The sequence below is a fragment of the Pleurodeles waltl genome, chromosome 3_1 (genome assembly GCF_031143425.1).
Source record: "Pleurodeles waltl isolate 20211129_DDA chromosome 3_1, aPleWal1.hap1.20221129, whole genome shotgun sequence".
Taxonomy (NCBI): Eukaryota; Metazoa; Chordata; class Amphibia; order Caudata; family Salamandridae; genus Pleurodeles; species Pleurodeles waltl.
The window spans coordinates 1,934,645,100-1,934,661,657 of record NC_090440.1 but is presented as its reverse complement, the minus strand read 5'-3'; the positions used below and the strand labels follow the sequence as shown (position 1 = coordinate 1,934,661,657).

The following is a 16,558-nucleotide window of genomic DNA, read 5'->3' as shown; positions in this document are numbered from 1 at the left end:
ACATTTACACAGTCAACAGGACAAGGCACATCCCTCCTTCTGATTAGCTCATCTCTTTTGAGATGCGCACACACATACATGCACAGACTTTACAAACATATGCACTCTCTGCAGTGTTCTCTACAGCCATCTAGCTCACTTTGTGAGTTTCATGTTAAATTAGGTATAAACCAAGTATACTTCTTCAGACACACAAACTCTAGGAATCTCTCAATTCACCTTTTCGGCTTCTACGGAAGGGGTACATACCACACGTTTCACTCTGCCTCACATACAGATATAATAAACTCTTATGGTGTCCACAGACTAATTTCTTGGAAGGGATACATACTGTTCACACTTCTCTCTGTCTCTTATACCCATATAAATTCTAGAGTTCTCTCTAATTCACCACTCAGCCTCCTCATGGAAGGGGTACGTAACATATACGCTGACTCTGCTTCCAATACACACATAAGGTGTGGGGGTCACCACTGCTTTTAAACCTACCTTTCAGACTTCTTACAGAAGGGGTATATACCTTGTACACTTCCCTCTGCCCAATGTACAGGTATAAACTGTGGAGTGTTCATAATCTTCAAACTCCCATTCTGGGCTACTTATGAAAGGAGGACATGTAGGTTACATTTCACGATGCCCCAAATACACATATAAACTCTAGCATTCCCAGAGGCCTTCTCATGCTCACCCTGGGGCCGCTCACAGAAAAGGTACATACCGTGTATGCTTTGCTCTTGCTACTGAGGATCTTAGAGATGCCAAAGTCACCGATCTTCACAATCATGTGGTGCTTGTCCAAGAGGATGTTCTGCGTCTTAAGGTCCCGGTGCAGGATAAGCTTGGTGTGCACGTGGTGCAGAGCCAGCAATATTTGTGCAAAGAAGTGCATGATGGTATCCTCATCCAGCAGTGAGTTACAGCGTTTCTGGATGTACTCTGCCAGTGTGCCTCCTAGGTCAGGAAGAAGAAAAATGCTGAGAACTAAGATACACCAGCACCTTGTACATTGAAGAGCAATAGTCCTACCATAAATCTAACTTCTTCTTTCTACCCATTTGGCCCATCTCCACACAGGTTTTTAAAAAGGTAACTTTTGGGCATCAGTTATCTATCAGACTCCTAGACATTTTAGCCTCCATACCTAAGTACAATACATATACAAAGCTTCTCATCACCTTCTGGAAACAGAATACTCTAGAATGTGGACAAATGCTTAGTAGGCCAAGACCAGGGGTGCTTCATCAGAACACTAAGTGAGGCAAGCCACTGGCAGACTTGAACTACCTTCAGCTTTGACAATGCAGGTTTCTAAATCTTTAAACAAAAACACATTACTGGTATTATTTTCTCAATGAGCCTATCATCCGTGGATGATTTACTTATAACTATGCAGCCTCATTATTCATTTCTTTTCCCCTTTTCTAGAAGCAATTCAACGCCTAGCTTTTCAATAAGTTAGGATGTGTTTCTGTGTAAATTGAGCATGAATTCTAACTACCAGTAGTTTAGTGAAACCGAAGGTCGAGTGCTCAGATAACTTACAAATCTGTTTGCACAACATTTTAAAACGTGTACATAAAATGAAACAGTGTACCACGGGGCTTTCAGAAACCCCCAACACACTATATGGATGAAGGGAATTCCAATATGAAGCGATACATAGATTGTGGACCACAAGGAGTCCAAAGCCCCCTGACATGCTGAACAAGTAAGTAAGCATGCTGCAAATAGGAAGCATGAGTGCAGAAACCGCACTGCCACACTGTACAGACCAAGGACAATGAAAAATAATCACTGTGGCACCACAAGGAGACACAAGAGACCCTACGATGCTGCAGAGAGAAAGGACATTCAAACAGTAAGGGTTCCATGAATTATTTTACCACAAGGAGTCAAGCCCTTCTGTATTGAAGAACATTCCAATAGTAAGTGAACCATAGATTCCAATACCAAGAGGAACCAAGTCACACCATACTGCACAGAGCATTACAATATGAAGTGTTACATTAATTTAGCAATACAAGGAGACTAGAGGACCTCTGTCACACTGTGCAGAACAAGGGCATTTCAATAGGACATGCTCCATTTATGTTGATACAATTAGGACATTCACTAGACAGTTCTTAAAGGGCAACCTCAAGTAAATCTGGTTACTCTAGACTTCAACTGGGTCTTCTCCTCTATATGTTTGTAATCTCACTAATTGAGTTGTTTGACAATTGCTCGAGGGAAGTGTAGGAGGCTGGACTGGCTTGTAGTGAGTACCAAGGGGTACTTGCACCTTGCACCAGGCCCAGTTATCCCTTATTAGTGTATAGGGTGTCTAGCAGCTTAGGCTGATAGATAATGGTAGCTTAGCAGAGCAGCTTAGGCTGAACTAGGAGACGTGTGAAGCTACTACAGTACCACTTAGTGTCATATGCACAATATCATAAGAAAACACAATACACAGTTATACTAAAAATAAAGGTACTTTATTTTTATGACAATATGCCAAAGTATCTTAGAGTGTACCCTCAGTGAGAGGATAGGAAATATACACAAGATATATATACACAATAGCAAAAATATGCAGTATAGTCTTAGAAAACAGTGCAAACAATGTATAGTTACAATAGGATGCAATGGGGAAACATAGGGATAGGGGCAACACAAACCATATACTCCAAAAGTGGAATGCGAACCACGAATGGACCCCAAACCTATGTGACCTTGTAGAGGGTCGCTGGGACTATTAGAAAATAGTGAGAGTTAGCAAAATAACCCTCCCCAAGACCCTGAAAAGTGAGTGCAAAGTGCACTAAAGTTCCCCTAAGGACAAAGAAGTCGTGTTAGAGGAATAATGCAGGAAAGACACAAACCAGCAATGCAACAACTGTGGATTTCCAATCTAGGGTACCTGTGGAACAAGGGGACCAAGTCCAAAAGTCACAAGCAAGTCGGAGATGGGCAGATGCCCAGGAAATGCCAGCTGCGGGTGCAAAGAAGCTTCTACTGGACAGAAGAAGCTGAGGTTTCTGCAGGAACGAAAAGGGCTAGAGACTTCCCCTTTGGTGGACGGATCCCTCTCGCCTTGGAGAGTCGTGCAGAAGTGTTTTCCCGCCGAAAGAACGCCAACAAGCCTTGCTAGCTGCAAATCGTGCGGTTAGCGTTTTTGGACGCTGCTGAGGCCCAGGAGGTCGCAAATTGGACCAGCAGAGAGAGGGGACGTCGAGCAAGACAAGGAGCCCTCTCTGAAGCCGGTAGCACCCGGAGAAGTGCCAGAAACAGGCACTACGAGGATGCGTGAAACGGTGCTCGCCGAAGTTGCACAAAGGAGTCCCACGTCGCCGGAGACCAACTTAGAAAGTCGTGCAATGCAGGTTAGAGTGCCGTGGACCCAGGCTTGGCTGTGCACAAAGGATTTCCACCGGAAGTGCACAGGGGCCGGAGTAGCTGCAAAGTCGCGGTTCCCAGCAATGCAGCCCAGCGAGGTGAGGCAAGGACTTACCTCCACCAAACTTGGACTGAAGAGTCACTGGACTGTGGGGGTCACTTGGACAGAGTCGCTGGATTCGAGGGACCTCGCTCGTCGTGCTGAGAGGAGACCCAAGGGACCGGTAATGCAGCTTTTTGGTGCCTGCGGTTGCAGGGGGAAGATTCCGTCGACCCACGGGAGATTTCTTCGGAGCTTCTGGTGCAGAGAGGAGGCAGACTACCCCCACAGCATGCACAAGCAGGAAAACAGTCGAGAAGGCGGCAGGATCAGCGTTACAGAGTTGCAGTAGTCGTCTTTGCTACTATGTTGCAGGTTTGCAGGCTTCCAGCGCGGTCAGCAGTCGATTCCTTATCAGAAGGTGAAGAGAGAGATGCAGAGGAACTCGGATGAGCTCTTGCATTCGTTATCTGAAGTTTCCCCAGAGGCAGAGACCCTAAATAGCCAGAAAAGAGGGGTTGGCTACCTAGGAGAGAGGATAGGCTAGCAACACCTGAAGGAGCCTATCACAAGGAGTCTCTGACGTCACCTGGTGGCACTGGCCACTCAGAGCAGTCCAGTGTGCCAGCAGCACCTCTGTTTCCAAGATGGCAGAGGTCTGGAGCACACTGGAGGAGCTCTGGACACCTCCCAGGGGAGGTGCAGGTCAGGGGAGTGGTCACTCCCCTTTCCTTTGTCCTGTTTCGCGCCAGAGCAGGGCTAAGGGGTCCCCTGAACCGGTGTAGACTGGCTTATGCAGAATTGGGCACATCTGTGCCCAACAAAGCATTTCCAGAGGCTGGGGGAGGCTACTCCTCCCCTGCCTTCACACCATTTTCCAAAGGGAGAGGGTGTCACACCCTCTCTCAGAGGAAGTTCTTTGTTCTGCCATCCTGGGCCAGGCCTGGCTGGACCCCAGGAGGGCAGCTGCCTGTCTGAGGGGTTGGCAGCAGCAGCAGCTGCAGTGAAACCCCAGGAAGGGCAGTTTGGCAGTACCAGGGTCTGTGCTACAGACCACTGGGATCATGGGATTGTGCCAACTATGCCAGGATGGCATAGAGGGGGCAATTCCATGATCATAGACATGTTACATGGCCATATTCGGAGTTACCATTGTGAAGCTACATATAGGTAGTGACCTATATGTAGTGCACGCGTGTAATGGTGTCCCCGCACTCACAAAGTTCAGGGAATTGGCTCTGAACAATGTGGGGGCACCTTGGCTAGTGCCAGGGTGCCCTCACACTAAGTAACTTTGCACCTAACCTTTACCAGGTAAAGGTTAGACATATAGGTGACTTATAAGTTACTTAAGTGCAGTGTAAAATGGCTGTGAAATAACGTGGACGTTATTTCACTCAGGCTGCAGTGGCAGGCCTGTGTAAGAATTATCAGAGCTCCCTATGGGTGGCAAAAGAAATGCTGCAGCCCATAGGGATCTCCTGGAACCCCAATACCCTGGGTACCTCAGTACCATATACTAGGGAATTATAAGGGTGTTCCAGTAAGCCAATGTAAACTGGTAAAAATAGTCACTAGCCTGTTAGTGACAATTTTGGAAAGAAATGAGAGAGCATAACCACTGAGGTTCTGATTAGCAGAGCCTCAGTGGGACAGTTAGGCACTACACAGGGAACACACACATATAGGCCACAAACTTATGAGCACTGGGGTCCTGACTAGCAGGGTCCCAGTGACACATAACAAACATACTGAAAACATAGGGTTTTCACTATGAGCACTGGGCCCTGGCTAGCAGGATCCCAGTGAGACAGTGAAAACACCCTGACATACACTCACAAACAGGCCAAAAGTGGGGGTAACAAGGCTAGAAAGAGGCTACTTTCTCACAGGAAGAAAGTTACCAAAGGGCTTTCTCGTGACAGTAGTCTGTGGGAATAAAATATTCTTGTTTCTAGAGCCATTCTTCAGTTTTATTAAAAAAGGTCCTTTCCTTTACCTCCCTAGTACGAGAGGCTGATCAGCTTCATCTAGAAAAGAGCTCTGCCAGATGTTTGGTGTGAAGTTCCCTTGGAACTACCATTCAAATTCATCTACCAACGGAATCCATGTCCACTCCCTGGATTTCAGCCTCTAACTCTGCAGAACTGGGTCAGATTTAGTGGGTTCGTGGTTTGCAGACCTGATAACTCTGGGCCCAAAGTCACTTAGAACTGTGGGTGGGGGAATTTCACCACAGTTATAGCTCCCAGTGAAATTCTGTCAATCGTGTAACCTTGCAAAGATACTCAGAAGCTAGCAGCAAGGACTAACCTGGTGCATACTCCATAGCAATCATCAGGGCTTTGTCCTCCAAGAAGTTTTCATAATATTCAATGATGTTGGGGTGGTTGAGCAGCTTCAGCACCTGACACTCATTCTGTGCAGCCAGTCGTTCGTCTTTGGTCATCTGCTCTACCGGGATGTGTTTGATGATCACCAGCTTCTGATCTGACTTACGCAGGCACAGGTGCACAATTCTACAATCGAATCAACAGAAAGGTGTGGGGTTATTTTAAAACTTTGGTGGAGAACCATAAAGCACTATGCATTGCTAAAGCTAACAAATAGGCCTCACCTATGGACCTATTCGTTTTGCCAGTGGTTTTAGCAATCCTACACATCATCCCAGATGTTGGGCAGCACGGCCAATGAATAGAATGAAAGTTGCTGACACGGCTGCCCTCGTCATTTTGTAGGTATGCACACCACACATGCATGTGCCTACAAAATGATGTAGATGCTTTCGTCCTGTTTAGTTACTGATCAGAGTTGGGTCGGTAACTTAAAAGAAAATAAACACACTTTTTTTTGTAATTGTTTGGTAGAAGCAACACGGAGGGCATGGGTGGGGGAAGAAGAAGCAAGGGATGAGAGAGTAATGTGGAGTGGGTGGGAGAGAGGCATATGAGTGAATAGAAAGAGGGGGGTAAGAACGGTGGAGAGGAGAAGCAACAGGCAAGAAAGAAGGACAGCGCAGGTAGGAAGGACAAGCAACAGGTGAAAGAGCAACGTAGAGAGCAGGGACAAAGAAAAAACAATGGGGGAATACGCGAGCGCAACATGGGGGGATGGATGGAGAGGGGAAAATCACACGGACGACAGATAGCACCAACAGGGAGTACATGAGGAGAGAATTCCATGAGGGAGACAGCTGGGGGAAAGTGCACTCTCATGGAGTGCTGAACTGAAAAGAAAAAGGTAGGGCTTGAAAAGCAACAAGTGGAAGCACAGAAGCCATAATCAAGAGAGATTGTAAAAAGGCAATGTTCAACGGGAGGGACAAACATAAGACTGATAAGTTGGGCCACTAATAAGAAGCATGAGGGTAACAGACCAGCCAGCCAATGTTAAGCAGTGGGCAGGCTTCAAGCACCTGTATGTTCTTGGCAAGTGCACAAAATGACTCACAACAGACAACGCATGCGCTGTCTAGAAGGCTCGACCTAAAAACACATGAAGTTAAATAGGGGTGTACTGAGAGACGGAAAGTACAGCCTTCACAGTAAATGTGCAGTACTTGAATCTTTTCTGTGAACAAAAGAAAACACCTAATTTTAAACAAGCAATGAAAACGCTTGTGATCACAAGTATTCACAAATACCGTTTAGATGCTTCATATGCACAAATACAGTTTTTCACGTTAATGGTACATACATCGGCTCACCTCCTAGCGATCCACATACACAAACACACCCATTCTCATTAACGCCATCACTGTACACATGCTTGCCCTGATGGCCACTAGCAATGGGCGTCAACAGTACATGATGTGTAGATGTGAGTGGTGATATAGAAATATGCAAGACTCCCTCAAGGACATTTTCACTTGCCAGTAACATATGCCATTAGTGCCCAATATGCTCCACTGGCAGACAAGGTGAACCAGCGGCTCCTCATTGGTACCAAGAAGCCACTCTCTGCACTGACTAAAAATGGCCCCTTCACTGCCACCAAGAAGGTAGCGTCCACACTGGCCAAAAAGTAGCCATCTATGACAATGGCAGGCCCCACTGGAACCACAAGTGCAAACACCAGTGCTGTCAACTCAAATACTAGTTATATTACTGTGTCAACTACCAGAGCGCTACTTTTCCAACTATCTCTGCCACATCAGTGGTGACCACCAGTGCCATGACTATGGCAAGCACCACTGTTGCTTCTGTGCCTACCATCACTCATGCCTCCAAGACAATCAGTACAACCACCTCTATGCTGTCAACCACAGCCACCTCAACTACACCTATGATTGCTGTACCAATAGAAAACACACATACCATGTGTGCCCAAACCACTGTTTGGCACGCTGCCTTTGATGATACTGGTACCAGACTCACTTCCACAACCACTGCACTACCCATTGACACATAGGGAGAAGTTGAAGCTGAGGTTTATCAAGGAGATACTACCTCATTTGTATATAAGGTAGGGTGACCATATTTTCTGAATGAAAAACCGGGACAGACACAGAAATAGTACTGTGTTTTGGCTGGGGCCAGATCATGGTTACAGAAGGACTATACTAAATATATAGCTATTAAAGGTAAAAAAAACGAATTTTATATCTGGACAGGTGGGCTCGCAAGAGTCTTGTAAGACTCTTGCGGGAGTGCCAATTTGAAAATTGAGCATTCTGATTGGCCCAGGGAGGTTTTTTCCCCCTGGACCATCTCGTGCCTGTGGGAGTCAGACATCCGCAAGAGCTTTGTTCAGCTGCAAGCAACATGAGAAAAGAATAGCTGGCAGCAATTACAGGACTAGAGGACTTAGTCCCCGTCCTGAAGTTATTAAAAAAGAAAGATATATGGGGGCAGGGTAGGGATACCCTGACCAGATAAGCCCCATAGGGGGGGGGGGGGCCCAAAGGGTCCCGCATGAGGCCAAAAATGAAATCGGCAAAAACATGCAGCGATCCCACTAGATTCTCACAGAATCAGAAAAAAAACAACCCCAAAATGGCAGCCAGGCCAAATTCCTGAGTTAGAGGCCCCGGTTCCAAATTTGTCAAAAAAGGGGATGTGGGGCCACGTTCCCCCCAAGCCACTAAAGGCCCCAGGGAGTGAGGCTGAAATGTGTTAAAAATGGAAGAGGCCCAAGCACCCCACCCTCTCTGAGCCTCTGAAGGCTCTGGGGACCCCATCCACTGAGGCTGCAAAACTTAAGTAAAACAATAATGGCCCCAGGGACCCCATCTCCCAGGCTGGCTCAGTAGCTATGTCCCGGGGAGCCCACCCCCAGAATTTAGCGGTTTTCCTGCGTACAGCAGTGCGGGCTAGGAAACCTGTGTTTGCTCTCCCTTTGAGGGCGAATTTTCAAAACTCCAAGTCCGCTCCCAGTGGGTGGCAGCTTTGAAAATGCTCCCACCCGTTGTGAGAGGAGTTTTGATCTGCTTCCCTGCTCACACTTAAGCACTCAAGATTCCCTGCCTGTACTGGGTCCTCAAGGCTGAAATCGGCCCGGGTGGTGGGGGGCCCATGGCCCCCTCACCATTAAATATATTATATATATATATATATATATATGGCCCCTTGAGATGTTAGGTCCCCAGGGTCTAACAAGGTTTGGGGAGGGGCCCACCACACATGGCCAAAGGCAGTGTGGGTTTGGCTGTCTTTGGGGGGGGGGGTTGGCCATAAAACCAGGACTTGTTGCCAACATTCCACTGTGCAGGGCATTCAGACGTGCACAGCGTGAGGTTGGCTGCATGCGTGGGTTGGCTGCAGGGCCTGGCTGCAAGCCGGGCCCTACGGCCATCTCCCGCTGTGCATGACTGAAGGCCCTGCGCAGTGTTGGGTTGGCTGCCTTTACGAGGGCTGACGACAGAGTGTGGCCGCAGGCTAAACCTTGTGGCCAATCCCCCAAGGCCGTGCACTGCGTGGGGCTGGCTGCACGTGGGGGATAGCCAAGCCCCCGCTGCACACAACCAAAGGCCATGAGCAATGGGGGGGGTTGGATTTATGTATCATAATAAAATATGAATTTATTTTTAAAAACCTAGATATTCATTGAAAAAAACAAAAGGTTAAAGTAACATTATAGTTAGGTGTACTAAAAAGATCTGCTTATATTTAAAAAAAACCTTAGCAAATTACTGAAAAAAAACAAAGGTCAAAATAACTTTATAGTTATGTGAATTTGTAAGTAAAAGCATTAAAGTTTTGAATTTAAAAAATACAGATATTGACCAATTATAGTTAACAGAGCTAACTATAACTTGGCCGCCACCATGCACTGGTTATGACTTCGCATATGACATCACTCATAGCATGTTCTATTACATAATTTATGACATCGATGGTGACATCAAATGACATCATAGATCAGATGTCATCAGTGATGTCACTGGTCATGTCATGAGTAATGTAACAAGGGAGGTCATAAGCAGTGCATTACATGGGCATCAGTTATAGTTAGCTCACATAATTATAATATATGAATTCTGTAACGTCCCTGTAACCTTTGTTTTTTTCAGTGAATTTCTAAGGTTAAATTATTCTATTTCCTAATTATAACCTCCCTCTAACAGTTTTTTCAGTGAATTTTTTTTTTTTTAAATATGAATTGTACTACAATTACACCCATGCATTCAATTTAAAAGTAAGATTAACAGAACAATGAATGGTAACTTACAGAAACTTTTTGTAAATGCAATACAGCAAGTCTTTCTCTTTTTTGTATTCATTTTATTGAGCCACGGATTCGCTGCAAAGCCACCAGAAATCTGCTGCAATTCCAGGAACACATACAAACATGAACTTTCCATTGGATACACTATGGGGGTCATTACGACTTTGGCGGTACCAGGACTGCCATGTTGGCGGCGGCGGTCATATCGCCAATGGGCCGGCAGAGAAGACAACCAAATAATGACCATGGCGGTCTTCCCAACAGAAGACAGCCAAACCACCACCAGTGCAGTCATGCCACCATGGATGGCGGTAGCCAACTTCAGGCCGGCGGACACCATATTTCCACCGGACATATTTCGAGGCTGTACACCACCAAGATTTTTGCCGCTGTCGCATACCAAAGAAACCCTGCCAGAAAACAACTATATAAAAGGAGTCACTTACCTTCTGAAAAACATACCGATCTGGAGCCGCCATGGAACCTAAACTGCACGTCCTCCCACTGCTCCTGCCTGCACAACAACTCTGGAACCAGCAACAACGACAACTATCATGAGTACACACACTTACCTCACACTGTAGGGAAAACCCAAAGTACACACGCACACACAACATACACATCCGGGACAGCTGGCAACAGCGACACACACATGTAGCCACACAACCATACGCACGCGCACACACACACACCACGGACAACACGCATGTGATATATAGACACCAACCCGCAGACTCACAGCACAGTCCAACACAACAATGCACAATACCACCGATTCACACAACACCACAACCGCAACAACACAAACGCTTCAGCAAGCAAACACATTACACACCTCCACATGACACTACACACATGCAACAACACGTAACAACACCGGACAACCAATATACACAATCACACAGCCATACAAGGAAGCATACGTCATACCATGCTAACACAACACACAACGCTTCTGACATATCCATCACCACACACACGCACACACACAAAACCACACAAGGGAACACAACACCACCATTACACAATCAACTCTAACAATACATAATTAATCAACATACATGCATGTACCAAACACAAACATATCCTATACACAATATACAGCCATCACAATGGGACAAATGGAAGGGCCACACCTACACATGCTACCCAGACACAACAGCAAGCACAACCAAAACACACACACGTCACACACACAAACCAAAGCAGTGAAAAACAAAACAGCCATGTTGAAAGAAAGGCAGGACAAGTATGTTACCATTGAACCAACAACTGGTTGGCCCAGATATATTAAATACATAAATATGGCAATAAATAATTAACTATGTACAAAGAGAAGGCCATTGGCCAGTCCAAAGTTCCAAGTGCTAAAAGCACAAATGGCACTTGTGTATGCCCCTGCATGACTCCTGACTGCTATATGAGCTCCACAGGGTAGGGGCTCAAGGGGGCAGGCAGGCACCTCAGCGATTAGGGGGGGGGGGGGCAGATGGAGGGATTTGGGCCTAGGTTTGGGAGGCGTCTTTGGGTTAGGGCATGGGGGGGCTTAAGGTGAACTTTAGGGGAGGGAGGGCTGGGTACAATTGGGAGGGGTCAACATCTTGGAGGAGCATGGGTACTAGCAGGGGTGCCAATGGAGAACTTGGAGGTGGTAGGGCTGGACTTGGGGAGGGACACAGACCGTTTGGGGGTAGCACGAGGTGGGAGAGGAGTAGGGAACAGGGAAAACTCAGAGAGGAACACCTTTTTAGACACACGGGGAGGTCTTGGCAAAAGCGTTTGGGAGTGGAGGGAGAGGGAGTAGTTGTAGGAGGTGTCTTGGTTGATGTCTTGGGTGCAAGTGCATGCAAGCAATGTTTGTGGGTGCCTGGTGTCTGTTGGATGGGTGAGTGCAGATGTTTATGTGTCTTGGGAGGAGGGGGGTAGGAGGTGCTGGGAGATGCCACGCTGGATGGGTGACAGACTGTTGGGGTGGTGTCTGCAGGTACAGAAGATGTGCAACATGTGGGGGTGTTGCTGGTTGTGGTGTCTACGGATGTGGTGACTGGGGTAGATGTCTGCGGGTCTGATATTGTGCTGACTGTGGGTAACATAGGAGTTGTGGCTGGATCAGTGAATGTTGGTGTGGTGGCTGCAGGTGTGTCTGGTGTAGTGTCTGTGAAGTAGGGGGTGGGGGAAGTCTTCAGGTGGGTGTTGTTTGTGTCATGCCGGTGGTGGGTCTTGTGGTGCTTGTGTTTGTGTGTGCTACCCTTGGATGTTGAGGTGGATGCATTCTTGTGTGTCTGTGTGTCTTGGCTGGGTTTGGAAAGAGGGATTTTGGATTGGGAAGAGGTAGACGGAGTGGGGGACTGTAGACAAAGGGTGACTGGCTGCCGTCAGCTTGGAGGCCAGAGAATGAAAGGATCTCTTTAGGCCATCATCCCTACTTCTCATCCATCATCCCTACTTCTCATCCATCACCCTTACCTCTCATCTATCATCCTTATCATTCATCATCCCTACTTCTCATCCATCATGCCCACTTCTCGTCCATCATGCCTACTTCTCTTCCATCATCCCTAGTTCTCATCCCTACTTCTCTTCCATCATCTCTACTTCTCATCCATCATTCTTATCATTCATCATCCCTATTTCTCATCCATCGTGCCAACTTTTCTTCCATCATCCCTAGTTCTCATCCCTACTTCTCTTCCATCATCCCTACTTCTCATCCATCATACATCCTCTCTACTTCTAATCCATCATTCCTGCTTCTCATCCATCATCCCTACTTCTCATCAATATTTCTCATCCATTATACCGGTTTCTCATACATCATACCTACTTCTCATCCATTACCCCTACTTCTCTTCCATCACCCCTACTTCTCTTCCATCATCCATACTTTTCATCTATCATCCTTACTTTTCATCTATCATCCTTACTTCTCATCTATCATCCTTACTTATCATTCATCATCCCTACTTCTGATGGATACAACTACCTGTGGATTCCTCACCTATTGAATACTCCCCTTGCGCCAGCACTCAACGGAAATCTTCTTCCTAGCTTCTGCACGTCGACGAGGACGTCACAATTGCCCATGCGACGCCGTCTGACGTCATACAGGCAATAAGAGGTCCTCGCCGACGTGCCGACGTCAGTTCCCTTTTTTCCGTGCCATTCGAACGACGGTTATTCTTCGAGGGAGCTACTGTTACTACTCTACGTAGTTACAGTTATTTTTGCTGTTTCTTCTTTGAGAAAAGATAGAATGTCACAAAGAAAATCCGGATTCAAGCCCTGCAATGAGTGCGGTGGCAAGATGTCAGTTACGGACCCACATACAGACTGTTTGTGGGGTCTCAGCTCCGACCATGACGTTGACAAATGTGACTCTTGTCAACGGATGAATCCGAAGGCGTTAAAAGAGCGAGAAGCAAAGCTCTTTTTGGCGAAGTCTAAGAAAAAAGAAAAGCGGCGTCATCGCAAGTCATTTTCTCCGAAGTCGCATCGGCATCATCGTGACTCCCGGCGTCGTCGTGAATCTCGGCGCCAGTCGAGTAGGGAGAGATCGCGTTCGAGATCGCCTTCAGCTCGACGCCGCAAGACATGGGAAGTGAGCCCCACCATCTCTCCACAGCCGCAGACGCCGTTTGCATCACCAACTTCGCCGACGTCGCCTGTGAATCCTCCATCGGTGTTTGAGGTTCCTCAGCGTCAGGAGTTATCACCAGCTTCTCAGACACCGGGGCCGGCGCCAATGTCGCCTCAAGTACAGGCTCCTCAGTATACGGCTTTCCCAGCCCCAGGAGCCGACAGTTCCGCATTCTTGAATACGATGTTTACAATTTTTCAGCAGATGGCTCCAGGTGGTGGACCGGCTGGTCCTTCGGGCCCCTTGGCTTTCAACATGGGTGCTCCGGCTCCGTTACGACCGGAACCTTTTATGCCCTTTCTTCCCATGGGAAATGTGGGCTCGGCGCCGGCACCTATGGCGTCAACCTCTCAACCGGTGACGCCGAGTAGACCTGTGACGCCGAGTAGACCTGTGGCGCCGGCGCCGGAACAGTCTCCTGTCCGCCCTTTGCCTCGTAAGCGCCAAAGAAATCCATGGTGCCGATGGATCCGGCGTCGGATGGATCCGAGGATCGGCGTCAAGCTTCGACGTCTGCCGAATCCATGTCGACGCCTAGAATTGAGGCCAGGTTGCATTTGAGGAGGCTTGCTCTTTGCCTCCTTGAGGAGCAAGAATATCAGAAGCAGGCATTGGAGGGAGGAGATATTGAGGAATCTCAGGGAGACCTCCATGGTTTAGATACAGCCAGTGGTTTGGACACCTCTCCAGAATGGGACTTAACATCGCCTGGAGAGTATACGGAGAAGGCTGCATCATTCCACTCGGTTATTAAGAAAGCAGCTGATTTTTTGGACCTTCCTTTGCTGGTGTCTGAGCCTAAGCCTAATATTTTAACAGAAGTATTGCATCCTGCTTCAACAACTGCAGAGCCACTTCTGCCTTTTAATGAGGCTCTGTTAGATCCAATTCTGGAAATATGGAAGAAGCCGGTGTCATCATCAGCAGTGAATAGATCGGTGGCTCGAAGATATCGAGTGGCTCCTGCTGACCCAGGTTTTCTGTCCAGGCACCCAACCCCTGAGAGCCTGGTGGTTCAGGCTTCATGTTCATCCCGGTCTGCCCCAGGTTCATTTCCAGGTGTGCCTTCAGACAGAGACTCAAAGAAGATGGACCATTCTTCTAAAAAGGCTTTTTCGTCATGTAGCATGGCTTTAAAATCTACTAATGCTACATGTATTTTGGGAAGACACATTTACGCCCTGATGGATGAAATAAAGTCGTCCCATACTGAGGTGCCTCAAGAGGTGATGAGCCTGGTTTCTGATGCTCAAGCAGCGGCAATCCAAGTAATCCAATCTGGACTGGATACGACTGACTCTGTAGCCAGGGCTATGGGTACTGCTGTTGCTACAAGGAGGCAAGCCTGGCTTCGTAGCTCTGGTTTCTCGTCTGATGTACAGTCAACCCTGTTGGATCTTCCCTTCGATGGGGATAAACTTTTTGGCTCCAAGGCGGACTCTGCCCTAGAGAGGTTTAAGGAGAGTAGGGCCACGGCGAAGTCTTTAGGCTTGCAGGCCTCCTCTTCTGTTTCATCCAGATTTTTTAGATGGTTTAGAGGGTTTGGTCGTGGTTCCTCCTCCTCCTTTCGAGGCAGATTTCAGCAACAACCCGCCTCTGCTCTCTCCTACAGATCGTACAGGGGGAGGTGTAGGGTCCGAACCGGGGGAGCCGCCCAGCAGCACTCTGCCTCTTCCTCTGGAGGGGTGCAACATGGGAAGCAGCCTTAGTCTTCCACCAATTCTTTCTCATACCACTCCTGTAGGAGGGAGGTTATTGCACTTTCTCCGCAAGTGGGAGGTTATCACATCAGACTCCTGGCTCAACAGCATTGTGGGGAAAGGCTATGCCCTTCCCTTTTGGGAGTTTCCTCCCTCCATCACGCCCCGCCCATCCTACTGTTCAGAAGAGCATCTTCTGTTGCTAGAACAGGAGGTTCAAGTCCTCCTTTCAAAGGGTGCGGTGGAGTTGGTTCCAGAGCAGGAGAGGGGTCAGGGTTGTTACTCAAGATACTTCCTGATCCCCAAGAAGGATGGTCGGTTGAGACCAATCCTGGACCTTAGGATCTTGAATTGGTTCCTCAAACAGGAGAAGTTCAAGATGCTGACCCTGGCTCAGGTACTTTTGGCGCTGAACGATGGTGATTGGATGGTGTCCGTCGACTTGCAGGATGCTTACTTTCATATCCCGATACTCAAGTCACACAGGAAGTATCTCCGGTTTGTGGTGGGATTGCAGCACTATCAGTTCGCGGTCCTTCCGTTTGGTCTTACTTCAGCACCTCGAGTCTTCACAAAGGTGATGTCGGTGGTTGCGGCAGAGCTCAGAAATAAGGGGATAGCGGTATTTCCTTACCTGGACGACTGGTTGATCAAAGCCAAGTCTCCGGAGCTTGTGTTGCATCACCTACAGTCGACAACCAGTTGTTGTTCGACCTGGGTTTTTCAGTGAATGTGCCCAAATCTCACCTAGAGCCCTCTCAGCGCCTCTTGTTCATAGGGGCAGTTCTGGATACAACATTGAATCGAGCCTTTACTCCGCCTCAGCGGATTCAGGACATTCAGGCGTTGATTCCAATGTTTCAAAGTGGAGCGGTCGTTCCAGTACTCAAGGTCCTGCGTCTGCTCGGTCTGTTCGCTTCTTGCATTCTGTTGGTCACTCACGCTCGCTGGCACATGAGGGCTCTTCAGTGGTGCCTCCGGAAGCAGTGGTCTCAACACAAAGGGGATCTCGAGGAATCGGGAAAGATCTCCAGGGACGCTGCGGCGGATTTAAAATGGTGGATTGCGGACGGCAATCTTTCTCAAGGAAGGACGTTCTCGCAACCTCCGCTGATGACCATAGTAATAACGGATGCTTAC

The 16,558-nt window shown here is 47.8% G+C and overlaps 1 protein-coding gene across 1 annotated transcript in view; it reads right to left on the bottom strand.

The window, feature by feature from the left end:
* The window catches only part of NEK8 (NIMA related kinase 8), a 154,539-nt gene that overhangs the window by 121,365 nt on the left and 16,616 nt on the right, over positions 1-16,558 (bottom strand). The window contains exons 2-3 of the mRNA XM_069226202.1: positions 5,729-5,934; positions 719-951 (exon numbers count right to left, since the gene is read on the bottom strand). Coding sequence (XP_069082303.1) covers positions 719-951; positions 5,729-5,934 — 439 coding nt within the window. The remainder of the gene's footprint in view (positions 1-718; positions 952-5,728; positions 5,935-16,558) is intronic.